This window comes from Monodon monoceros, unplaced genomic scaffold (genome assembly GCF_005190385.1).
Source record: "Monodon monoceros isolate NGI ecotype Baffin Bay Population unplaced genomic scaffold, NGI_Narwhal_1 Super_Scaffold_10, whole genome shotgun sequence".
NCBI lineage: Eukaryota > Metazoa > Chordata > Mammalia > Artiodactyla > Monodontidae > Monodon > Monodon monoceros.
Window position 1 is genome coordinate 46,839,540 of NW_021703766.1, and position 25,679 is coordinate 46,865,218.

Sequence of the window (25,679 nt, forward strand, 5' to 3'; positions counted from 1 at the left end):
CTAGATGAGTCTTACTTTTAACATTTTAAAAGCTCTCATAAAAACTAAATTTAAAAAATGCATTAACAGTAGTCTCCCCCTTTTGTTTTCAACCTAGGACACTAAAGACACCACAAGAAGCCAACCAAGCCCTCCAGCGCCTGCCAGCAATTTCTCAGCTGGCAAGCCTTGCTCTGCCCTTACAGGAGCTATGAGAGCCCACCCTCCCGATGAAACATTCTGAGTCAACAAGGCAGTGAGCGCACCTTAAGATGCTCTTCTCCCACCTCACGCTCCCCATCCCTGTCTCTACTCCCTAAACCGTTCTAGTGTTCTCAAAAAAAAAGCATTATCACCAAAATTATTGCTCCCTCTAATGCCTTCTCCTGACAGTCTTTTCCTGTGCCCTCTCCCTACCCAGGCTTAAGCTCACTTACCTGAAAGAAACCAGGAAATCCAGGTTTCCTAGCTGGCACCACCTGACCTTAAATACAACCAGGCAAGTAGCAAACATAAGTCAATTAATATATTTAAATCTAATAGAGCAAAATCATTTTGTTTCAAAGGGGTCCGGAAATTCACGTTCAATCCAGTCGACCCATTTTACCCTGTAAATTCCAAACTTAATCCAGATTCTACACACACCTCTCCCCAACACCACCCTCAGTCTTTCTCCACTGCCCAACCTGTTATTCCTTTACTCATGCAACAAACCCTTCTGAGCTAAGAGCTAGGTGGGGCAAAGAAAGAAGTTAAAGCAATGAATCAGACATTGTCTTAGTAAAGATAATATAGATTTTTTAAAAACCTGGCACAATTTCCTAGCAGGTAAAATGCTTCCAGGATTTATGTTTATCATCATCAATGGTCATCTGACTCTGTAACTTTCCAATCTACTAAAGAATACATATATGCAGAAGCAGAGTTGAAAGCTAGAGACATGGTGTGGTCCTGAAAAGGGCTTCAAGTGAAAAAATGAGAGGGTGTCTTTTTTTTAACATGGGAATAAAATGATCAGAACGATAATATAAGGGAATAAAATGGCAACCATTTGAAAGAATGAATAAAGAGGAAAACATTAAAACAGTGTAGATCCTGGGAATCCCCCGGCGGTACAGTAGTTAGGACTCAGCACTCTCACTGCTGTGGCCCCAGATTCAATCCCTGGTTGGAGAACTAAGATCCCGCAAACCGCAGCAGCCAAAAAAAAAAAAAAAAAAAAAAAAAAAAATGTGTAGCTCCTGCCTCCCCCTCTGACCATTTCCTCAAACATCAGAAGGGGAGAAAAGAAAAGAAACACCAAGCCAGAATCTGTCTTCTGTCATCCAGGTTGAACAGAGGACTAAGTTGGGACGCTGGCCTTATGAGAAGCAGCATTTTAACTGACTGGTGAGTTGGGTGGGGTCCTATTTATGACACAACAGGGCAAGCCCCTCCCCTCTGATAGGAGAGTGTGCTGGGCACACAGCCTCCTCCTGCTCCCAATCCTCCTCTCAAAGCAGGAGGAACAGAGCACATCACTTGGCACAGGAGTAGGGGGCCACCTGCCAACTGCCTTAAAAAAGGAAGAGCAGGGATGCCAGGATGAAGGAGTGGAACCCAAAGGGAGGAGCCATCATGAGCAATCAGTGAGGGATCTGTGACAAAGGAGGCCTGTGGGGGCCGAGAAGGATGAAGCCTGGGAGATCAACATCTCCCTTCAGGGAAATAACAATGGAGCCAGGCTCTAAGTTAGTTTCTAGGTCTGACTGGGAACCTGAGCCACACCAGACACCTATCACCCAGTCAGAGTCTGGGCCAGAAAATACACCCACAGCTCAGCCAGCACCTAAGGCTCAGCAGGGGCCCAATACCCAACAGAAGCGCACTACACAGCAAAGACCCCTTGCCCAACATGAAGCTGAATCCCAACAGGAACCTCGAGCACAGCAAAAATCTGCTTTGCAGCAGGAATTCCTTGCCCCACAGGAGCCTGCACCACAGCAGTCACCTCCCATCCAAAGGGTGCCCTTCAGGAAACAAGAAGCTGCCTCACAGCATAGACCTGGGCCAGGAAAAGATTCTAGAACTCAACAGGAGCCGGAATTGAGAGAGGGAGCTGGAGCCCAGGTAGGACCTGGACCCCAAAATGGACCACCTGCCCAGACGGAACTGATGTCCCAAGAGAGACGGAGACAGTCAGACCCTACAGCTCAGCACGCAGCTCCAGCCCAGGGAGCCAAATCCCAAGAGGGATCTTTGGCTGAGTGGCAATTTCTGTCAAAGCCAAACGAACCATCCATACAGCAACCGGCCTCAGAACATAAGACATTTCTTGAACGGGTAGTAGATTCTGGTGCAGATTCGGATTTAGGGTTTACGTTAGAGACCAATTCGCCAGCCCAGAGGGGTGGAACAGTGGCCCAGGGAATGAAGCTGGTCTTCAAGGGGAAACCTGGTTATGAAGTGATGTCAGGATTTGGTGGGACGTCATTACCCAGTAAGAAAACCAGCAGCCAGAACCCCAGACACTACTGGAACCCAGGTAAGTTGAGCTGGGAGGAAGGGGGCCTCCCAGGGATGGTCATTCATTTGGTCAGGAAGAACTTAGGCCTGCCAGAATGTCAGGTGAGCTCAGGTGACCCCGCAACAGTCCTGCAGACACAGATCAACAGCCCCATTTGACGGAGGAGGAAGCTGAGCCCTAGAGAAGAGAAGGATCCTGCAGGAGGCTGGGCAGTTAGGGGCTGGCCAAGCCAGGACCCCCAGCAAGCCTCTGACTCCTTCCCCTGCTCCAGGCTGCCTCCCCGCGGGGATCTGGGGGAAATCAAACAGAAACTAAAAAGGGCCCTGGGCGAGGGGCCCGTACTCATCCCTTGGGCCCCCAACTCTGAGCACCGCTCTGGGGCGGGCACCAAGTGGGCCACCGCGGCACCCTGCTGAACGTGGACCCTTACCTTCGGCGAGTGTCCACACAGGCCAGGCCGAAAACCGGGCAGGAGCGACCCTTGAGCTCTCTGGGTTGTCCAGTGGGCAGGAGGACACTTGCCCCCAGGGAGTCCCAGTCCCGCCGGGCCCATGGCCTCGTGGGCTGTGATCTCAGGAAGGGGGTGCCTGGGAGAGGCACTGGGGCTCCGCCCAAGTCCCAGGCAAGGTCGGCGCTGACGGGAGGGAGAGCTGGGGGAGCGGTGTGGGCGGGTCGTGGGCACAAGACTCCACTGGCGGCAGCATCCCTGCCCCTCCTCCGAAGCCGGCCATGGTGCCCCCGGGGAGCAGGCTCGGGCCCTGAGCTCCTTCTCTGCGCTCAGAAGCCCTGACCTGCACAAAGGGGGGCGCAAGTTCTCTCCGGGGGACGTGGGGAGACTCGGTGAGATAGCCAGAGTGGGGGAAACAAGGCGGCCGCACTCCGGAAGCTGAGGGCACTGTGAGGACGGTTAGTCCGAAGGCTGGTAATGGGGGTCTCAGCCCAGAGGCCTGTGTCCCCCGGAAGGGCTGGGCCGCCTCTCTCAGGACTGAGGAGAAGAGGGTCATCCGGGTCTCTCAGTGCCGCGGCTGCTCGTGTGTTTAGGGAGGGCGGGGAGGAGGGGCGGGATGGTGCTTCTGGTGCTAAACAGCGGTCTCCCTGGGCCTCCCGAACCCAGTCTCAAGGGACGCCTTCACCACAGCGCCGCCACAGCCAAAGCCGCCTCTCCGGGACCCTCGGAAAGACAGCTGAGTGTGTGCGCACGCGCGAGCCTCGAGCCTCCTCTGTTTCCCGCCTTTTCTCAGGTTCGCGCAGTTCCCGCGGCCGCCTCTCCTCCCTGCGGGCGAGTGCACGGCTTGGAGCTAGTGCGCAGGCGCCGAGCACCCTACAGCCCCTCCCTTCCATTCTCTCAGGGAGGGACAGGGCAGAGAGGAGAACCCCAAGAAACGGAGCAACAGGAGAACTAGAAGACTGAGGGCAGGGGGGAAAGGCGGGGCTTCCTCCTCCAAAGGCTCCCTGGCAGAGCCACGCCTCCTGCACTGCAGCCTGGCCTCGGCTTTGAATTGCCCGAGGACCTGGCCCGCTCCCCGCCCCAAGGCGGAAGATAAGTGGCACCCGGCTCACCTCTCGGCGGGCCGACCCGGTGCGTTCTAGACGATCCCTACGTGGGAAGGTGAGTGGGAAGACAAGGATGACAGCCAACACGTGACAACATCGGGGCTTCCTTGCTGGGGTGACCCCCGTGGGACTCCCCACTAGCTCTGACCGAATACGCTTTTAGCCGCCTCCAAGGCTGCATTTTTGTTGGTCGCGGGCCCTTTAATGAGTGCGAGGGGGCGGGGCCAGGTTGCTGGCCCTAGCGGTGGGGGGCGGGACCCGACTGTGGAGGGCGGCCCTCCTTGCCCAGAGGGCGGGACCCAGAGAGAAGCAAGTCCGAGATTGGGTGGTGTGGGGGCCCGACGGTGGTACGTAGCGAGGATTGGTCCTCGGGGCGGTGACTGGCGGGTGGAATTGGCCCAGGCGGGTGGAATTGGCCCAGGCGGGTGGAATTGGCCCCGGGGCCCGGGCCGCGGAAAATTGATGGAGTCGGCCAGGGAAATGAGGTTCCCTGTGGCCGCTGGGGCTCCGGGCTCGAAGAAGGTTCAAGAGGGGTCCAAAAGTCAAAGGCGCGGGCGGTGGCGAAAAGGCAAAGCCAAAGGTGAGTGGGAGGAGGCCGGCAGGAGCCGGAAGGAACTTTAGACATCCTGTGGGAAACTGGGGACCGAGTGGACTGACCTCCTGCCACAAGAAGTGGGGGGGCCCGTGGACTGGCTCATTGCTGCCCTGCGGGGCGGGGGTGCGGGGATAATCCACTGTGAGAAGCGTGTGATGTGAGAGGGAAATATCACCTCCAGCATAAAAACTCTCCGACGCCCCAGTACCGTCTTGGGAGTAGAGTCCAGAATGTTAGTGTCCCGAACCAGGGTTCCTGCTCTAGCTCCGTACACGCTGTGTGACCGTGGCAGTTCTTGCCGTGTGATTCCAACGTGGGAGATGGTTCAAACGCCGATTTTCAGGTCTCTGACACTCTTGAGACGGTAATGGAGAAGAGATTTAGAAGCTGTGGTCCAAAGAGGAAGTTTAGGGGTGAGTCGGGTAGGAGGAAGGGGTGCCCTATAGTGGGGAATGCCTGGAGGAGGGGTTCAGTACAGCTCCAAACAGCCCTGTCCCACCATCCTTCATTCAGTCCACTAATCCATTTGTTGTCAGTCCACCTGCTTCAGCCTGGCTGCCCTAGGACCTAAATTCCTGACTCCTACTCCTAGGACTAAGGAGCCCTGGGTTCGCTTTGGACAGACTAAATTTCACTGGGAGAAGGAAGTGCTGTCACCTGAGTTCCCTAGGGGGTCACATTATTTACAGATCTCAGCGGGCTGGAGAAACACTGACAGACGAACAGAGCCTCAGGCAGAGGCATACATGAAGTCCTTGCTGGATTAGGAGTATGTGTCAATCCCAGTGAGGACCTATGGGAATTTCCTGAGCAGGAAAGAAACAGACATAGCCGCCGGGCCCAGAGACCCCCAGACTTATCATCCTCCCTGCCATAGACATCATTATTAGCCAAGCATAGAACTGGAGTTGGCTCCAGATGCACACAGGAAGGCTCACACAGGCTCAGAGCTCAGACTCTCTTTACCCTGAGAGCAAGGGTGGAGGTGTTGAAGGGTTGGGAGTGTGTGACCAGATTTAAGTTTTAGAAAAATCCTCTGGCTGCTATGTGGAAAAGACATGGAGGGGGCAAAAACAGAGACACAGAAAGAGTTGTTACAGTCCTCTAGAGAAGGGGGCTAGTGGAGGTGGGAGAAGGGCCAGGTTCCAGTGCTTTCTAGGGGAGGCAGGGGGAACAGGACTTCATGATGGATTGGATGGGACTGGGAGGTGGCCATGCTGATGCCCTGGGTTCGAACTGGAGCAAATAGGAAGAGATGGGTACCACACACACACACACACACACACACACACACACACACAAAAGATATACGTCCATACACATACAAACACATGGCCACACAATCTCACAGGCCAAGAGAAATAGAGACACAGAAACCGTCACAGGCTGAGCAACACAGATAGGCCGTGACACATGCATACAAATGTGCTTGCAGACATACTGAGAAAAGAAAACACACAGACTAAGAAAAAATGTGGACACACTCACCCACAAACACAGACTGGGACCAATGCTAGGCATGACAGGAACCTACATATGTATGTACCTCCATGGGAACCTCAAAGACATACTCACACCTGCCCACCCAGAAAGCACAGAGCTGAGACATGACAGAAGGAGCAACACGGATACACACAGAAACACAGCAGAGAAGCTGTGGCATCCTTGCTGGCTCGGTGACCCTGGGCAGTATGTCACCTCTCTGCATCTCAGTTTTCTCATCTGCCGAAATGGGTCATGATGGTTCCTACCTCACGGGTTGTGGAAAGGATGAAACAAGTTACCTCGCCTAAAGCACAGGAAGAGAGCTGGCACACAGCTGTCTTAGAGCAATGTCTGCTCTTCCATGCAGACACAGTCAGGGATCGAGCCACAGTCACTTACCCCTCGCCTGCATCTGCCCCCAGGCCTCTCCCCCTTCAGAAGGCCTTGCCCCTCCCAGGCCTCATACCTGGCCCTTCCTTGATCTTCCCCCCACTTACTTCCCTACCACCCTTTTCTCTTCCTGCTCAGTCCCCAGGGATCAAAATCCAGGCCGGGTCCAGTTGTCCTGTGACCATTTAGGGCAAAGGGCTAGTGCCCAGGCAGCAGGACCCTCACCCTTCCCTCTGCCCCAGTCCTCACCCAAGGCCCTGATGGCCTGCCCCTGCCCCAGTGCTCTCTGCCTCAGATTCTTGGCAAACCTCTATCAAACTCAGCATCCCACCCTCCCTGCTCCATCCGGCCCAGCCCCCAGGGAGCCGCCTGGAACAAGGCAAAGGGCAGCGCCTGGGATCCAGCCTCTTCCTCACTGCTTTGTGCAGTTTACTTCTTCTGTCCAGGTCTCCTGTGCCCTCATGTTCGATAAGGAGCCCTACCCCATAGACAGGAAGTAAATGACAGCTGCTTTATAAAATGGGAAACCGCAGCCATGCAATGAATACCACGCTAGCCCTGTGCCGGGCATGCGCAAGGGCTGGGGGCACGGCAGTGAACAAAACAAAGTCCCTGCCCACAGGGAGCCTGTAATCTATTGTCAGACACAGAAAGCAAACAGCACAAGCAGTAAATTGTACAGTATGTTAGATGGAAAAATGACCCGATACACATCTCAGTGAGGCTGAGTGAGAACCACAAAGCAAACCACGAGCAGAAATGCCACCGTGGGGTCCTGCTTACAAAGATCATTTCCGGCCCTCAGTGGGCAGGATGGCCAAGCGCAGTTTCCAGATGAGGAGACCAAGCTCATCTAGGATCACCTGGCCAGTGGCTTATGCCGGTGTTCTGTTGTCACAGCCACCAAGCTCAGAGCTGCCTCCAGAGGCCTCTGTCTGTCCATCCGTTTGTGCGTCCTGGGGAGGGGTGGGCCCGTCCCAAACTCCCATCCAGGCCCTCCTGCCCCCACTGTTACTCTTCTCTTTCCTTCCTTCTTCAAATATTTGCTGAGCACCTGCTATGTGCTAGGCCCCATGATGGACCCTGGGGCCATCCCATGCCCCCATGGGCATGATATCCCAGGCAGAGTGACAGGGGAGGATTCACCTACAGCCAAGCACATGACACTGAGGCCTCTCATTTGCACAGGCCTCTTCCAAGGGCCTGTACCTAATATCATACTTGTGGTTTTCTATTCTTTTTCCTAAAGAGCCCCACCTCCACTTGTAAAAGCGTCACAGCTCCATGAAGCCTGGTTCTGCCCCTGGGGGACACAAACAACAAACATGGAAACAAATAAATGGAAAACTGCAAATATGTAAAATTCTAGGAAGAACAACTTAAAGATGATGGCAGAAAGCAGTGGTAGGGGGTGCATCTTAGATGGGGGGGAGCCCTCCTGGAGGAGGTGAGAAGCTGAGTCCTGAGGGTGAGAAAGAGCTGGCCAGGCAAGGAGCACGTGGCATAACGGAGGTGAAGTGCGTCTGAGCTTCAGTTTCCCATGTGTGAGGTGGGAATGACAGTCACAGCAGGAAGGGTAAGTGGCAGGTACAGGGTGCCCAGTGTGGGAACACCACGCGGCAGGACCTGCAGCTTGGGCCCCCTGGCTGAGCTTGGCACTGCCCTTAATTGGCTGTTGTCCTCCTGGGAGGGACAGGCAAGGCTGGCTGCCCTCTCTCTCCCCACCAGCTGGGGCCAGCTGTGCCACGGCCAGTCTGGGGGCAGGAGCTGCGATCAATCATGGTGCTTCTGCTCCCTGAATCCACCCTGGGGAGAAGGAGGGCAGCCAGGCTGGGTGAGAGGGCACACTTTGTTCAGGACCAGGGTGAGACTTCTGGGTCTAAGGGAGGAGGGGACAGGGGACCTGCACGCCTCAGTTTCTAACTGTTGAGGGGACTAGGGGTCTGGACTCCTGGGACTGAGGGAGGAGGGTCTTGGTGGCCCAAATTCCAGGGTTCAAAGCCAGAGGAGGCTGGGCAATGACTGGGAGTTGGGCCCCAGGCTCTGTTTACAGCACTGGGTTCTCACTGTCCTTTCTGGGTGGGAGGTGGAGCTGGCGGCCACACCCTGGGCAGGCTGGGCCCCTCCCCGGGATTATCACCCCAGGCTGCAACTGGCACAAGCCGCAGTCAGCAGCAGTCCCAGCCCTGGGGAGCTCTGAAGAGGCCTGGGAGGGGTGAGTTCACTGCCAGCTGACAGACAGGAGTGGCCGCTGCCAAACCCCAGGGCCTAGAGGGGAAAAGAGACACCTTTTTCTGGGGGATCGGGGGACCCTCGACTTGGGAGTCAGGCAAGGTGCTGGATGGGCTTCAGGAGGGAAGAGTATCTGAAGCAGAGGGCAGCATCCCCACCGAGGGGCGCATGAACAGCTTGTCCAGGACCTGGGTGACAGGACGGGGATGCCGACGGGAAGATTAACCGGGGACCCTGAAGTGTGGGGAGTCAGGCCTAGTCCAGGGAAAGTTTTTGAGAGCCAGAGCTAGAGGCCCAGTCTCCAGAGCCCTGGGACGGAGACCAGCAAAAGTAACGGCTCTGGCCCCAGAGGTTTGGGTCTGACTTCTGCTCTGCCGCTTTCAAGGAAACTTTCATCTCCTTACTTAATACCTCTGAGCCTCAAGTTTCCTCTCGTAAGATGGGAATGCTCCTAATAACAGTTGAAACATGAACCGAGGCGGTCTGGGCCTCAGAGGGTTAGTGAGAACCTAAAGGAGCAAACAGAGAAAGCTCTTAGCACAGAGTCTGACTCAGAGTGAGTTCAAGGTTAATGGCAGGGATGAATACCATCCTAGGCAGGGAGCAGGGCTGGCCCGTGCAAGCTAAGCCAGGCCTGAAGGCCAGGGACCCAGCTGGGGGAGGAGTGGAACCAAGGTTTGGGGACCCCCAGAGAAGACTGGAGGGGATTCCACAGCCAGACTGGAGGGACCAGGAGGGGGCAGGAGTGACCCCTCAGTTGTACGTAAGGCTAGAAATATGAACTCCTGGGTCCAGGAAGAGAATTGGGCTTGGGTCCAGGGTCCTGGGACACCACCAGGTGGGTGGGAATCGGTGGGTTGAGGGCTGAACTCTCCCAAATATTGCAGAAGGCAAGGGCCTGTGGGCGACCCCTGGGACCTGAGAAGGAGGTAGGATGGGGGCTTGAACTCCTGGTCCTGAGAGAGGGGACCAACGGGGGGTCCAGACTGCTCAGAACCTAGAGGGAGTCCTGGGTCCCGGGAGAGTAAATGGAGACAGATGCCTGAACTTGGGTCCCCAGAAGGGAGAAAGGGTTACATAGACTCCTGGGCTGTAGGACAGATGCTGGAGCTAAGGAATCAATCAGTGTCCCAAATGAGAGAGGACAGGGACTCCTGGGCCCTGAAGAGGAGGGTTCTGGGGCCTGGACTCCTGCGTCTTAGGAAGGTGGGGACTGAGGGATCAAACTTGCCTCTTGAGCAGGGAGAGAGTGGGTACCTGGACTCATGGGTCCCAAGGAAGGAAGGAACTGGAGCCCTAGACTCCATCCTTCGGTCTGAAGGAGGGGCTGTGGTCTGTCGTGAGTCTGTGGGAGAAGGGGGTAGAGCCTGGACTCCTGGACGCCAGGCTCCAGCTGGTCCAGCCCTGCCTTAACGTGCCTCCCGACCTGCCCGCAGCCTCACGGCTCTCGCACAGCATGGACCTGCGCACAGTGACACAGTCGCTGGTGACCCTGGCAGAGGACAACATGGCCTTCTTCTCCAGCCAGGGCCCTGGGGAGACAGCACGGCGGCTGTCAGGCGTCTTTGCAGGTGTTCGGGAACAGGCACTGGGGCTGGAGCCAACCCTGGGCCACCTGCTGAGCGTGGCACACCTCTTTGACCTGGACGCAGAGACGCCGGCCAACGGGTACCGCAGCCTGGTGCACACAGCCCGCTGCTGCCTGGTGCACCTGCTGCACAAATCCCGCTACGTGGCCTCTAACCGCCGCAGCATCTTCTTCCGTACCAGCCACAACCTGGCCGAACTCGAGGCCTACCTGACCGCTCTCACCCAGCTCCGTGCTCTGGCCTACTACGCTCAGCACCTGCTGGCCACCAACCAGCCCGGGAGGCTCTTCTTCGAGGGTGATGAGAGGGTCATTGCCGACTTCCTGCATGAGTACATCACTCTGCACAAGGGCTGCTTCTACGGCCGCTGCCTGGGCTTCCAGGTGAGCCCCCTGCCCTGCCCCTCTGGGCCCATGGTGAAGGCACATGGTGGGCCCCAACCAGGCTCAGTAGCATAGTAGAGGAACCACAATGGTCTGTGTTACTGGATTCAGCAAACAGCAGATGCAGGAAGGGGAAGCTGTCTGGGGCTCAGACAGCACTGCACAAAGGGTCTCAAACTTGTGGCCCTTTGGCCGAATCTACCGTGGAGGAAATCTTTAACTTGCATGGCCTCTTGCACCAGGATCTCCACTGCTCCCTATCGTCCTACACTCAGGAGATTCATTCACTCTTTTACGTGACCTGTCTGGCCCCTGAATGAATTGGAGACCCTCTAGGAGAGTAGCCAGTACTGTTCTCAAGGCCAGTTTGTAAGAGCACGCCCCACTTAGTCATCCCCACCGGAGGCCTGGCAGGCAGGGAGGAAGGGTGCCAGCCCCATTTTACAGAGGTTCAAGGGGAGGGGCCCCAAGCTTCTCAGCTGGACCCAGGTCAGCCTGGGCATATCGACTCACCTAAGGCACAGTAGAATCCAGATGTTGAGGTTTCAGGGAGAGCCAGGGAGCATATCCAAGTTGGTGACAGTGAGGAAGACCTGGCTGTGGCCCCTCTCCTCCCTGAACCAGGGCCCTGACCCCCAGCTGCAGGCCTTCTCCTATCCTCTGCCCACCCCAAACCACCCTCAGGGAGACACAGCTCATCTCAGAACTGACAGGGAAGCAGCCCTGAGGCCTTTGGACTCACAGGAAGAGTATTTTGGGGACTCAGAATTGGGAAGCACTTGGGGCACCAGGCCCAGAGCCAAGGCCCAACTTGCCCCCATCTGGGGTCAGTGCTGTGTCCACAGTCCCCAGCCACATCTGGGAACCCCAACAGGCGTATCTGGAGCTGTGTAACCCTGTACCCCTTCAGACCCTCTCTGGGCCTCCCCCACCCTCAGTGTAGCTGAGCTTGGCAGTCTCTCAGCCTCTTCCCACCGTACCCCACCTTTCTCTGCTTCCATGCGGGGCAGCCTGTCCTCACCAATCCAGCCTGGGCGTTCCTGGGAACTTCCCCTCGCCTAAGCTGAACCCACAAATATTGATCAGCCCAGCTTGGCCAGCCTGCTCCTCCCTGTGTCCCGGCTGTCCCCTCGAAGCTCGGGAGTGAGAACCCAGGGTCACCTGAGCCCGGCTGTGCTCTCTGGCCCACTGGGCCCCCGGCCAGGGGCAGGGCCATGCCTGACAGCTACTCTCTGAGGGCCCAGCTGTGCCATGTTGCAGGACAGCCTCCCCCTGTAAAATGCCAGCCCCAGGGGGCAGAGGCCCTCTCTGTCTAGGTCTCGTTCAGCGCCTGTTCCAGCCCAATGCCTAGCACACAGTAGGACCCAGGCCAGTATTTGCTGAAGGAACAGAAGAACCCTGCTGGCCCCTTGCCCAGCCTCCTGTGGCTTTCTTTTTCTCTCTATTGTCTTTTCTTAGCTGCCTGGCTCCTCTCAGATGCTGGGTCTCCCCATTTGACTCTTTCTGCCTCAGGATCTCGGGCCCTGTCTCTGACCTTTCCCATTTCTGTCTCCCTGCTGCCCCTTAACTGGTCCCCACTGCCTGCATCACCTCATCTCTGTCCTCGCTGAGTTTCAGGGATCCCTGCATCATCCTTCTCCCAGCTCACCACCCTCTATGGCTCCACCCACATCTAGAACAAATCCAAATCCTCAGGCCCCACGTGAGCCCCCTTTGCTTCTCTGATCTCAGCCCCTGCGCCTCTCCCCTGGCTCACTCTGCTCCCGCCACACCCACCATCACACCAAGCACAGGGCCACCTCAAACGCTTTGCACGTGTCCTGCCCCCTGCAGGGAACAGCCTTCCCTCGCTTCATTCCCATCCCTCCTCAAGTCCCCTCCTGGAGACCCGTATGAGGAGTCAGACCCCTAACCATCACTCTGTCCCCTCCACCTACCGTCTTTTCAAACATCGATCGTTACTTCACATTATATGGCATGCCTTTATTTGAGTATTGTCTGTCTTTTCGACAACATCAGCTCCATGAAGGTGCCTAGAGCAGTGCCTGGCACGCAGCCAGAGCTCACTAAATGTTTGCTGAATGACCACATCTACCCCCCATGTCTCTGCCCCACCCCACTCCTGCCCGCCCCTGGTCCCTGACTTGGAGGCATGTCTCCACAGTTCACGCCTGCCATCCGGCCGTTCCTGCAGACCGTCTCCATCGGGCTGGTGTCCTTCGGGGAGCACTACAAACGCAACGAGACGGGCCTGAGTGAGTCCCTGCAGGGACCTACCTGCAGCCTCCCCTCCACTCCTGTCCTTCCTCCGCACCGCTGCCCCAGCGAGGCTGCCAGGGGCTCCCTGACACCCCTCCTGACCCCCAGGTGTGACAGCCAGCTCCCTCTTCACCGGTGGCCGCTTTGCCATCGACCCAGAGCTGCGTGGGGCCGAGTTTGAGCGGATCGTACAGAACCTGGACGTGCACTTCTGGAAAACCTTCTGGAATATCACAGAGATCCAGGTGCTATCGGTGAGCATGGGGCACGGTGAGGGCCCCAACCTGGTGCATGATGGGGAAACTGAGGCCCAGAGACACTCCCGGGCCTCTGCAGTGTTCCAGGTCCAGGGATAGCACGGGAGGAAAAAGACTGGGGGTCGGAGGGGAGGTGTGAGGGGAACCCCTGCCAGCAGCCCCTCCCAGCGCCCCTTCTGTTCCCTCCCACCAGTCTCTAGCAAACATGGCATCGGCCACCGTGAGGGTAAGCCGCCTGCTCAGCCTGCCACCCATCACCTTTGAAATGCCGCTGACTGCTGACCCCAAGGTCATGGTCACCATCTCACCCCCACTGGCCCACACAGGCCCCGGGCCCGTCCTCGTCAGGCTCATCTCCTATGACCTGCGTGAAGGACAGGTAGGGTCCCTGCCTCAGCCAGGACAGGTACAGAGCTGAGGAGCATGGAAGCACCTTCCCCAAATGTCCTCCCACCTCTCACTGCCCACACTGCCCCGACTCCTGTCTCTGAGCACACACCCTCGGTGGGGTGAGGCCCAGGAAGACCACACCGGCCTGACCCACTTCCTCGTTCCTCACCCCCAGGACAGTGAGGAGCTCAGCAGCCTGGGGAGGTCCGAGGGCCCCAGGAGCCTGGAGCTGCGGTCCCGCCCCCAGCAGGCACCCCGTTCAAGGTGCCTGGTAGTGCACATCCATGGCGGCGGCTTCGTGGCCCAGACCTCCAAATCCCATGAGCCTTACCTCAAGAGCTGGGCCCAGGAGCTGGGCGCCCCCATCCTCTCCATCGACTACTCCCTGGCCCCCGAGGCCCCCTTCCCCCGGGCGCTGGAGGAGTGCTTCTACGCCTACTGCTGGGCCGTCAAGCACTGTGCCCTCCTTGGTGAGCCTGAGCCCCTCACTGCCACCAGCTCCCCGAGCCCGCCCCAGCCTCCTGCAGGGGGAACGATCCACTAGTTGCTCAGGCCTCAGTCTTGCATGCCCCGCCTCCCCTTCCATCTCCTGCCACCCGGCCCTCTGCCGCCTGTTCACCCCGCCTGTCCCCCGCCCACTCCCCCAGCTCTGCCCCAGTGCTCCCACCTTCTGTCTCAACCACTTCCTCCTTCTGCCTCCTACTTCCGCCCACTCTAGCCCTGACACTCTGTCCCCCACCTCCCCATGGCCTCCTGTCTGTCTACCCACTGCTGTCCTGTGCTGGCGGCCACCTGGTCTCACTCCAGCCCGTTCTCCCAGCTCCGCCGACCTCCTGCTCCCCACAGCTTGGGAAGTACAGGATGAGGCCGTGCGTCAGGGCACAGGGCCCCTGGCCCCTGTGTGCAGTCAGCCTGAACCCTGGCTTCCATCTGCTGGCCTCGATGCCCCTCCCTCCTGAAACGTGCCCTTGGTCTCCCTTTTCCACCACCCTCCCTCCTTGCTTCTGACCTCCAGCCTCCCAAGCTTCCCAGAGCTTCCTGATCTCCAGGCCTCTCCATGTCCCAAGGCTGCCTTATCCTCTGACTACTATCCCCCAAATGGGTCTAAATCCCTGCCGTAGTTTACCAGTGTCTAAAATTGCAATTGGCTAGACCCTGGGGTTGGGCCCCCGACACCCGACCTCTGAGAGCCCAGTGCTCTTGGCCCAGAGCTCCAGTTGCTCCCTGCCAGGCTTGACCAAGCCCCCTCCAAACCAGGCTCAACAGGTGAGCGGATATGCCTCGCAGGAGACAGCGCAGGCGGGAATCTCTGCTTCACCGTGTCCCTTCGGGCAGCGGCCTATGGGGTGCGGGTGCCAGATGGCATCATGGCAGCCTACCCGGCCACAATGCTGCAGGCTACCGCCTCTCCTTCCCGCCTTCTGAGCCTCATGGACCCCCTGCTGCCCCTCAGCATGCTCTCCAAGTGTGTCAATGCCTATGCTGGTTAGTCCCACACCCACTCGACTGGGGCCCTGCGGGTGCTTGGATACCTGGGTCCTTTGGGGTCAGAGACTAGAGCCCTGTCTCGTTGGGTATGAAGGAGAGGGAATCTGAGACTCCTTGTTCCTGCTGAAGCCATCAGATATTCTGGGTCCCTGGGGGCACAGATGCCTGAGGTTCTGGGTGTTCAGACTGGGCCCAGAAAGAGAAGAGACCAACTCAGCCCCCCACGTACACTCCCAGGTGGGGAGACCGAGGACCACTGTGACTCGGACCAGAAGGCGCTGGGCATGGTGGGGCTGGTGCAGCGGGACACAGCCCTGCTTTTCCGAGACCTCCGCCTGGGTGCCTCCTCGTGGCTCAACTCCTTTCTGGAGCTGAGCGGGCAGAAGTCCCACCCAAACTCGGTGCCCATAGCAGGTGAGTGACGCCCTTTCCTCACACACCCATCCAGCGTGGCCAGGAGGGACAGCCTGGCACACCAGAAGTCCTGGGGAAGGCAAGAGGCTGTGCCCTGGGCCCTCAGGGAAGCAGCGATCACCTTCCTGGCTCTGCCCCATATCTGTGCCAAGTCCCTACCACAAAGCCTTGATTGTCCACGACAGCCCACATCTTACGAATTCCAGGACTCTGGTCCCCCGGGTCAACTCAGAATCCCAGGAACTGTAAGATTTAGCTTTCTAAACAGCCTCTCTCAGAAAGGCACCCTGCGGAATGACTCAGAAGACCTGCCGAGTGTCCTGATTTTCAGTCCCAAGAACCCCACCCAAATCCCTTGGGCCCTCGGTGAGAGTCCAGACCTCCTAGATTCTTTCCAGACTTTTAACAGAAGTGCTTGGGGATATACCCCCTCCAGGGGCTGGCCCTGGCATGGGGAGATCAGCAGATTGGACAGACCTCAGGAAGTGGAGGAGATTCCCAGCCCTGGGTGGGTAGCAGGACCCTCAGGCAGCCAAAAATCACTTCCATCCAGGGATCCATTTTTTCCCACCATTTCCTGGATTTTAAAGCACAACCAATTCAAATCACTTTCAATAGTATTTTCTGGGTAATAGAAATTGCATGTTCAAAAGTAGATACATTAAAAAAAAAAAAAAAATACAGTTCCCACAGAATTCCCTGGTGGTCCAGTGGATAGGACTCTGCACTTTCACAGCCGAGGGCGCAGGTTCAATCCCTGGTTGGGGAAGTAGGATCCCGCAAGCCACGGCCAAAAAAAAAGTAGATACAGTTCCTGTTATTCAGAAAAACATTCCAATTGAATGTGCTTTATTTTAAATTCAGTTTTTAATACTAGGATATTCCAATGGTTGCAAGTAAATATACCCAAAAACAATTAAAAGAGATTTTGAATTTTAGGCACATGGACCATTGGGCATAGGCGGTTTCCTTGTAGGAGAAAAGTGACAAGAGCAAACCCTAGAGGCGCACACACCAGTCTAGCTCCCTACTGTACCAGGTACTGGCTGGTTGCTGGCTGACGTGGGCAGGTCACGGTATCTGTGAGCCTTGCTTTGCTCCTCTGTGAAATGGGTACAAGAAGAATACCTGCCTCACAAGGTTGTTGTAAGGACTGCATACACCTATTTGTGCCAAGCACCCAGCACAATACCTGGCACACAGTAGGTGCTCCTTGAAGATGCTGGTCCTCTGGTGCCCTGTGACTCTAGTCAACAGTTCTGTTCCAGTGACCCTCTGGGGCACAGGGCACCTATGCAGTTATTCTCATATCGTCTTGCGTTTTGCCTTTATGGATTTATAAAAGCAAGTGGAAAAAAAACCTGAAAAATGTAAGGTCCTGGCCCTAGTGGTAAGCAGCCTGAGTCTGATAAAATCAGTGGAGCTGAGGCCAAGGTGGCTATACCAGGCAGGCCTGAAGCGCACCTTTAGCATCATTTGGGCACTTGCTTGTCTGGTCATTCAAAAGGAATAGATGGGGAATTCCCTGGGGATCCAGTGGTTAAGACTCCACACTCCCAATGCAGGGGGCATGGGTTTGATCCCTGGTCTGGGAACTAAGATCCCGCATGCCACCCAGCGTGGCCAAAAAACAAAAACGAAACAAAGGGAAGAGATGAAGTGAAGAACACGAAGGAACTTGGGGGAGCATATCTACGTGGCTAAAGATGTGGGATCGCTAGGAACCTGGTATGTCCTCAGGATTCTTTTTAGCTCCCCGTGAACAGGGCCTCCTTTCAAGCCACATGGGCCTGCTCACTACTCCACTTTGATCCATTCATACCCTCTGTCTCAAGTGACAATAAAAAGTTGACTGGGCCTCGTGCTGGGGCCAGGGAGGCAGCTGGAACAGGGCACCTGGTAATAAAACATAAATATTGATATATTATGACCTCCCAGGGGTAGCACTACCTAATCCCAAATCTTATTATCCCACTGAGTTCTCACCACCTCCTATGAGGTAAGGGCTATTTTTATCCCCTTTGTACAGAAAAGGAAACAGGTTCCCAGAAGTAAACACCCCTCTGTTAGCACACAGCTCCACCTCCAAGACCTGTGACTCCTTCCACCTCCCCCTTGGAGTTGCAGCCTGGGGCACCCTGGAGTTCCCCGCCCATCCCCAGGGAAGGAGTCTGGGGGAACACTCTAGGCCTCCACAGCCCTAGGGTGCAACTCCTCCACCGGCCACTGCTCTGCCCATGATCTTCCCGGCCAGCCAACCATACACACAGCCAACAGAGCCAGGATTATCTGTGTCCCTGGCTGGCCCCCTAACCCTGCTCCTCTCGCAGAGCCAATGCGGTGCAGTGTGTCTGAAACAGCACTGGCCCAGCCTGAGAGCCCACTGGGAACGGACTCCCTCAAGGGCCTGACGCTGCATGACCTGAGCCTAAGGGGCAGCTCTGAGACACCGGACACCCCGGAGCTGTCACTGTCAGCGGAGGCACGTGGCCACTCCACACCCTCAGCCGTCAACATCTTACTTCGGCCTGGGGATGCATCTGAAGAATCTGAGGCCGGGGATGAGCTGAGCACCAAGGACAGAGTGTATGCTGCCTTCCCTGAGGGTTTCCACCCCAGGCGCTCCAGCCACGATGCCAAACAGGTGACCCTCTACTCGTCGCCCATCCTCAAGAATCCCTTCATGTCACCGCTGCTGGCACCTGACAGCATGCTGCAGACCCTGCCACCTGTGCACATCGTGGTGAGTGCCAGACAGGGAAGGTGGAGCTGGCAGGGAGCGGGGAGGGCGGGGCACTGGTGCACCTGGGGAAGGGAGCCCCGGGGTGGGGGGGGAGAGTGGGGCGGGAATGGAGGAAGCCTGCCTAAGCCTGACTGAAGAGGAGGGAAGGCCCGGAAACAGGTAGACTAAGGGAGTCTTGTTGAGTACCTGGGGCAGGCGCTGGGCTTGGAGATTCGGGGAAGGGGAAAAGAGAGGGTGGGTCTCTGGGGGAAGGGAGAAGCTAGGCAGAGGCCAGTTAAACTCATTCTCCGACTCTCCGCCCCCCTCCCCATGTCTCCTGCCTCTATCCACCCACATGGCCACGTATTTCCCCGCGTTCATCTACCCTGCCCCTGTGCCCCACCCCCGCCGTCCCGCAGGCGTGCGCGCTGGACCCCATGCTGGACGACTCAGTCATGTTCGCGCGGCGGCTACGCAGCCTGAGCCAGCCCGTGACGCTGCGCGTGGTGGAGGACCTGCCGCACGGCTTCCTGAGCCTGGCGGCGCTGTGCCAGGAGACGCGGCAGGCCGCGGCGCTGTGTGTGGAGCGCATCCGCCTCGTCCTCAATCCGCCGGGCCCGCCGGTCTGAGCCGTGGGACGGAGCCAGGCCACGCGGGGAGAGGGGGGCTGCCGGGGGCTACACTAAAGGCCTCTTGTACCCATCTGCGCAGGGTTCCGCGGTGAATGCGCCACGGAAAGGGCGGCGGAAACCCCTGCCGCGGCTCCGGGCCCATCCGGCCCCTCCCTCGGGCCGGGCGGAAGGGGGCGGGCTGTGCCTTAAATCGAGGGTGCGGCAAGGGGGGGGGCGGGGCAAGGGCCCTCGAAAGCTAACACCCTGGCCTGCGGGAGGGGGACGCTCAGAAAGCAGTCTCCGAGACAGCTGGACCTGCACTCCACCACTGCCTTCTGCTGCCGCGACCGCCGCAGGGGCGGAGCCTGACCCAACTTTGCAGGAAGGTTTGCTTTGTTTGCTTTTTGTAAATAAAGGTATTTAATTAGTTTGCCCTCACGCAAATAGAGTGGGTGGGGTGTCGCCCACCAGGGGGCAGCATCGGAAACCGAGACACTTGGCACCGGAGAGCAGAAGGCTGGGGGCCCAAGGTCTGGGTCCTGAGGAAGGAGGGGTCTCCGGGCCTGGATTCTCTAGTGAGGAAGGACAGGACCGCTCCCTACTAACACAGACCCACCTCCCCCTCAGACCTAATTCAGGTACAGTGCCACAGGACTCTGGCTTCTCAGCTACTCCTGTCTACAGACCCAACCCCAGCATACACCAGGAAAAGAAAACCCGAACTCCGTAGAGAACTGGGGCAAAGCTAACAGGAAACCAGAAACAAACTGGTCACCCAAAATACTGGAACCCAAGCTCTGCCCAGCTGTGACAGTCACTCAGTCCCTCACCCTTTGTAGGCCCTAGGTTTGGAGCAGAGATTTCCATCCAGGGCCAGCCTTCAAGAAATTTCCAACCCTGGACTCAGGGAGGGTGTGGGAAGAGACCCAGACACAGGCTGTCACAGTCCCTGTAGGCTCCATCTGTGGTAGTCAGGTAGTCCTTCACAGAGGAGGTGATCCAAGGATGAGCAAAAGTTTGCTAAGAAGAAGAAACACGCAACGTCGTGGGAGCCAACAGGCAGTGGTCAAGGCTTCTGCCTGGCCAGAAGTTCAGGTGCAAAGTGGGGAGTGGTCAGCAGCAGATCGTGAAGGGCCTGGAGTGCAATTTGGACTATAAATGAAGGGCACTGGGAGCCACAGAAGGGCTTTGAGCAGGGGAGGGACAGGATCAGCGCAGGCACTGAAAGAGCCTAGTGGGGAACTGGGGAACGGACTGAAAAGGGCAAGACTAGAGCCCGGAAAGCAAAAGATGAGGCTGGGGACAGGGAAGACAAGCCCTGAGCTGGGGCAGAGGCCATGAAGGTAGGGAGTAGAAGTAGGGGCAGAACAGATCCCAGAGCCATAACTGAGGTTGGGTAAGTGGGACTTATTGAGGGTGGAGCAGAGGTTACAGGGAGGCAAGGGGATGAAGGGGACACTCAGGTCTGGACAGGGGAGCAGGTGGACAGTGAGACTCTTTACTGGGAGGAGACTCAGGTGTGTGAGAGGTGGGTGAGGTACCGAGGGTTGTTTTGCACACAGATCAAAAGGTCTTCATGGGGCTTCCCTGGTGGCGCAGTGGTTGAGAGTCCGCCTGCCGATGCAGGGGACACGGGTTCGTGCCCCGGTCCGGGAAGATCCCACGTGCCGCGGAGCGGCTGGGCCCGTGAGCCATGGCCACTGAGCCTGTGCGTCTGGAGCCTGTGCTCCGCGGCGGGAGAGGCCACAGCAGTGAGAGGCCTGCGTACCACAAAAAAAAAAGGTCTTCATGAACACAAACAGGCTCAGGGACATAGAGAAGAGACTTATGGTTGCCAAGGGGGAAGAGATTGGGGTGGGATGGAGTGGGAGGTTGGGGTTAGCAGATGTAAGCTATTATATATGGAATGGATAAACAAGGTCCTACTGTATAGCACAGAGAACTATGTTCAGTATCCTATGGTAAGCCGTAATGGAGACAACCCAGGGGTACATCAAGGAGGCAGGAGGAGTCAGGAGAGGGAGGTTCCCTCCTCTGAAACCTTTCCTGACCCACTAAACCCAAAAAAGACTCTCTTGAACTCCCCTGCCTCTGCCCACCCCTGCATATCAATATGTGGGTCTGTCCTCCCATCTGACCAGGCCTCCTTGAGGACACAGCCCAGGCCTGATTCATCTTGGTTACCACCATGGCCCAGCACGAGGCTTAGCACATTGGAAGCCTCAGGAAATGTTTCAGTAATGGGTGGCTGAGTGTGTGAATGAACGGGTGCGAGTGAGTGGCTATGTGAGAAAATCAATGAGTGAGGTACTTAATGAGGGCAGGAAGGACTGAACGCATGCGTGAGCAGGACGGGTAAGGGGCAGACGAGAATCAAGTTTAGGGTGGGAGAAAGGGAATGGATGGATGAATTTCTTAGATTGTGCATCCAGCTCCCCGCTCCACCTCAAGCCTCACCAAGGCTCACCGTTTCCCGTCCGAGCTATGTCCAGAACCCCAATACTGGGTGTGCTGTGAAGGGTTTACCAGGACAGCCTCGCAGAACGTGTCCACTCAAGAGCCGCTCCAGCGTCTAAGAAGCAGACCCCAACACCAACCGGCGAAGGCCCGGCCTCCTGACACGGTGGCAGGACAGGCGGGGAGACTAGTCTATCGCTGTCAGACTCGAGCTGTGGGTCTCGCCTACTAGGGAGCTCGCCCTGCCCTGAGTGGCCCAGGGAGTTAGGAGGCGGAGTGTCTATTGGCTGGAAGATATGACTGACGTCCTGGGTAGCTTATCACAGCTCGACTGCCGAGGAGCGCTCGCGTGTCAGACACGCCTCTAGAAAGACAGAAATGGGAGGCAGCTGAGGGCGTGGGCGACTGCAGAAGGACGAGGAACGAGGTTTCCGGCTGCACGAAGCTGGGCTGTTCGACGGACTGATCCTGTCCTGAGGAAGGATGAGAGAGTCCGGATTCCTTGGTCCTGAGGGAGGAGGAACGGAGGAGCCTAGACTTCTGAGTCTGAGGGAGGAAGAGGCTGAGCGTCCGGATTCCTGCATCTTGAGGGAGGGAGGAGCTGGGAACCTGAACGGTCATGCTCTAGGGACAGGGATTCCTGGACCCCAAGAGTCACTGGCCTGACCAAGGAAGACAGATTTGGGGTTCGGGATTTTATGTGGCTCTGTATTGTACTGGAGCCAGGCCTTGTCCCCAGGCCAGAGTTCTGGGTGCTGAGGTGGGGCTTGGAGTAGAGATGAAGAGGAAAAGGCTTAGGGGAAGCTCTGGCCTCGATAATGCCCTTTCCTCATCCCTGAAAGGGAACCCAGGGGCGGGTGCTGTGTGCAGAAGGAACCCAGAGCAGGAGGAGACTTGAGACTCATGTGGAAACAAAGAGAAAAGCATACATACCAAATGAGAGATTAAAATGCTGAAAACAATAAAAATAATAGGGAATTCCCCAGTGGCACAGTGGTTAAGAATCCGCCTGCCAATGCAGGGGGCATGGGTTCGAGCCCTGGTCTGGGAAGATCCCACATGCCTCGGAGCAACTAAGCCAGTGCACCACAACTACTGAGCCAGTGCTCTAGAGCCCGCGAGCCACAACTACTGAGCCCGCATGCCTAGAGCCCGTGCTCCGCAACAAGAGAAGCCACTGCAATGAGAAGCCCGGGCACCGCAACAAAGAGTAGCCTGGGGCAGCCAAAGCTTTCTTGGTGGGTCTCTAGGTCTCTCTACTTTCCCTCAGGCCTTGAACCAATGCCTGCCAGAGGTCCTGGCACATTGCAGGGGCTCAGCAAATGCTTACGGAATGGACGGACAAACATCCACATCTCTCTGTGCAGCTCTTCCTCTGTCCCCGTGTGTCCTCACAACACCTGCTTGGTGTGATCTTGCATTTACACCCACACAAGCAGAGAATCCACACACGGCATGTGCAATTACCTACAAAGACACACATAGGCACACAATCGTGGAATCACTCGCACTGACAACACACAGAAATATCCCTTTCCTCATGCAAAACAGACACCCCAGTTATGCAGTTATATGCCCAGCCATAGGCAGGCCATTCATCTAATCCCTACTAGGTCCATGAGCAAAGCCTTGGTTTCATTCACTATCGTATCTCCAGCAACTAGAGCATCATCATCCCCATAAACAGAAAAAGGTTTCCTGTGGTCCAGGTGCAATTCTTTACATGGATTAACTCGTTTAATCCTCTCAGCAACTCTATTCCCAGCAACCCGTCTTGTAGATGGAAAAATTGAAGTCCACAGAAGTTTAGTGGTTTGCCCAGGGTTTCATAGTCATTCAGAGGCCATCAAGATTTGAACTAAGTTTTTCTGGCTCTGGAGTCCAGCATACAAAGCAACCACTCAAAAAACAATTCCTGCCTTAATCTAGTCAGAATTAGGGAACTTTCACAACGGAGACCACACCCAAACACAGATGCACAGTAGGGAGAATCACAGGAGGGCAATACAGACGCGCAAATAGAAAAGACCTCCTCACGTGTCACACCCCAAAACACAGGAACACGCAAAGAGAGGCACATCGTGACAAACCCCACACAGATGCACAGCACCCAGAGAAGCACAGCACCCAGAGAAGCACACACCAAAGAGACAGATATATCTCTATACAACACACCCAAACCCAGACACGGTGACGCATCCAGAGCTCTGAGTCCCTACTGTTCCGCTCCCAGCCCCGTTGGGCTGGCCCTGGAGGACGCAGCAGGCTTACAATGGGAAGGGGGCCCCTTCACTTGCCTGCTCAGCCAGACCGGTTCCGCCAGTGCCATAGATGGCAACACCTGCCTTGTGAAACCCACGTTGGGCAACTGTATCCTGACCTGGCCTGGACACCTGAATTCCGGGGAGAAAGAGGCTGGAAGCCTGGACTCCTGGGTTCTGAGGGAGTAGGGGCTGGGTACCTCATTCATGGATTCTAGGGGAGGAGAGGAGTGGGAGTGGGACCTGGACTCTGAGGAGGGATTCCTGGGTTCTGGGAAAAGACCCAGGGACTTGGATTCCCCTCTTTGAAGGTAAGTTTCCAGATTTAGCAAATAAAAATACTGGACACCAAGTTAAAATGGAATTTCAGACAGACAGCAAATACTTTTTAAGTATAAGTATGTTCCATACAATACTTGGGACATACTTATACTAAAAAAGTGTTTGTTGTTTATCTGAAATTCTAATTGAACTGGACATCCTGCATTTTTTAATTTTTATTTATTTATTTTTTGCGGTACGTGGGCCTCTCACTGTTGTGGCCTCTCCCGCTGCGGAGCACAGGCTCCGGACGCGCAGGCTCAGCGGCCATGGCTCACGGACACAGCCGCTCCGCGGCATGTGGGATCTTCCCAGACCGGGGCACGAACCCGTGTCCCCTGCATCGGCAGGTGGACTCTCAACCACTGCGCCACCGGGGAAGCCCGACATCCTGCATTTTATCTGGCAACCCTGTTTGAGGGGGATGCAGGCCAGAAGCCTGGAGACGCTGCCATGCTCACTCCTCAGCCCCCAGCTCTCCTCTTCCTGCCACTTCCCTCCTCCTCACCCCCAAGCAGGCCACCTCACAGCTTTCCCAGTCCTGATTTCCTCAAGTACATGAGTTTCTGCATGTATCTAATTGGGGCCCCCAGGCTGTGTCAGAGTTGGGAGAGGAAACTTGAGGACAACTCATGTTGTTGTCTTGGGAGCCCTAGGGTCTGACCCTGAGTCACCTGCAGCCCATGGTCTGGACAGCTGGGGGATGGGGCTCTATGGCTGCCTCCATGGGGTAAGCCTCAGGATGGGGAGAGATGCTGAGAGAGGACGCAGAGGCTCCAGGATAAGGACACTGAGACACAGAGCTTGGGAAGAGAGACTCAGAGATGAGGAGACAGAGAACCAGGAGAAATTTGGAAACAGATCTGCAGAGACGAGGAAAGAAGGAAAGGAGAGATTCAGAGCCAGAGAGACAAAGATGCGGAGACAGGGGTGGGGAACAGGGACCCTAGAACAGAAGCAGGGAGAAGATGCTTCCCAGACATTCAGGCTCCCGGACCAAGTGATGGACACTGACAGACAAGACGCTGCGTGCTGCCCTTAGGTCTGGGGCCAAGGACAGCAAGCCATCTGGGTGGTGTCAGGAAATTAAGGATTGTGGGGGGAAAGCTGGGATCCCAGACCAGCAGGGTGGTCCACCTCATCACCCCATACTCATACCCAGTGTGGTGACGGCACCACCTTCTCTGCAGCTGACACCCCAGTTTTCCGGTGCCTCGTACATTTTTGGAGTGACACCCGTGGTGGGAACCCCACCCAGCTCTAATTCTGCTTCCTTCACTGAATCACCTCCAACCCCGCCAGACCTGTTGAGGGGAGACTTTGGTGACTCAGGCCTCCAGGCCCCCAGCTCTTTCTTCTCCCAGGAAGACAGCAGTCTGGGTATCCCAGGACCCCTACCCCACTCAGGGATGCAGCCTAGCTTAACCCCAAGAGTCTGGACGCCCAGCCCCCTCCTCCCTCAGACCCAGGAGTCCAGGGCCCCAGTCCTCTGCTCTGTTAGGACTCAAGTGTCCTAGACCACATCCACCTCCCTCAGGAACCAGAAGTTTCTCAGTCCCCAGCCTCCTCCCTTCCCAATTTGGAGTTGGGTGAGCTGTGTTTTTTTACTTTGGTTCCAGCATGGGTCACCCCCAAAACACACTGCCCCCCATGTGCCCGGTGGCCCTGAATGGGGGCACAAAGCCCCTTCTCCCCGGGAAGCCGGGGCCTCACTAAGGATGGTGGGAGAGGGCCCAGTGGGAGCCCGCTCTGCAACTCTGCTGGATCACCGGCCTCTCTCCTCTCC

At 56.7% G+C, this 25,679-nt stretch overlaps 1 protein-coding gene across 3 annotated transcripts; it reads left to right on the forward strand.

Annotated features, from left to right (window-relative positions):
* The first annotated feature begins 1,692 nt into the window (after positions 1 to 1,692).
* LIPE (lipase E, hormone sensitive type) lies at positions 1,693 to 19,990 on the forward strand. Of its 3 annotated transcripts, none has more exons than XM_029238252.1 (10): positions 1,693 to 2,503; positions 10,178 to 10,713; positions 12,878 to 12,968; positions 13,081 to 13,226; positions 13,423 to 13,608; positions 13,795 to 14,089; positions 14,877 to 15,104; positions 15,345 to 15,521; positions 17,852 to 18,264; positions 18,663 to 19,990. In XM_029238252.1, the coding sequence occupies exons 1-10, from the start codon at positions 1,693 to 1,695 to the stop codon at positions 18,870 to 18,872; spliced, it is 3,093 nt and encodes a 1,030-aa protein (XP_029094085.1). In that variant the 3' UTR covers positions 18,873 to 19,990. The 3 variants fall into 3 exon arrangements, with proteins under 3 accessions (XP_029094085.1, XP_029094102.1, XP_029094095.1); XM_029238269.1 differs by lacking the exon at positions 1,693 to 2,503 and adding an exon at positions 3,819 to 4,094 and having other exon boundaries at positions 18,663 to 19,981; XM_029238262.1 differs by lacking the exon at positions 1,693 to 2,503 and adding an exon at positions 4,141 to 4,619 and having other exon boundaries at positions 18,663 to 19,982.
* Positions 19,991 to 25,679: the final 5,689 nt, after the last annotated feature.

Bases quoted from the DNA above. Each gene is read 5' to 3' on its own strand.
- LIPE (XM_029238252.1), top strand. From the start codon at position 1,693: ATGGAGCCAGGCTCTAAGTTAGTTTCTAGGTCTGACTGGGAACCTGAG. The intron at 10,714-12,877 runs GTGAGCCCCCTG...ATGTCTCCACAG, and splicing joins GCCGCTGCCTGGGCTTCCAG to TTCACGCCTGCCATCCGGCC. The intron at 14,090-14,876 runs GTGAGCCTGAGC...CCTCCAAACCAG, and splicing joins CAAGCACTGTGCCCTCCTTG to GCTCAACAGGTGAGCGGATA.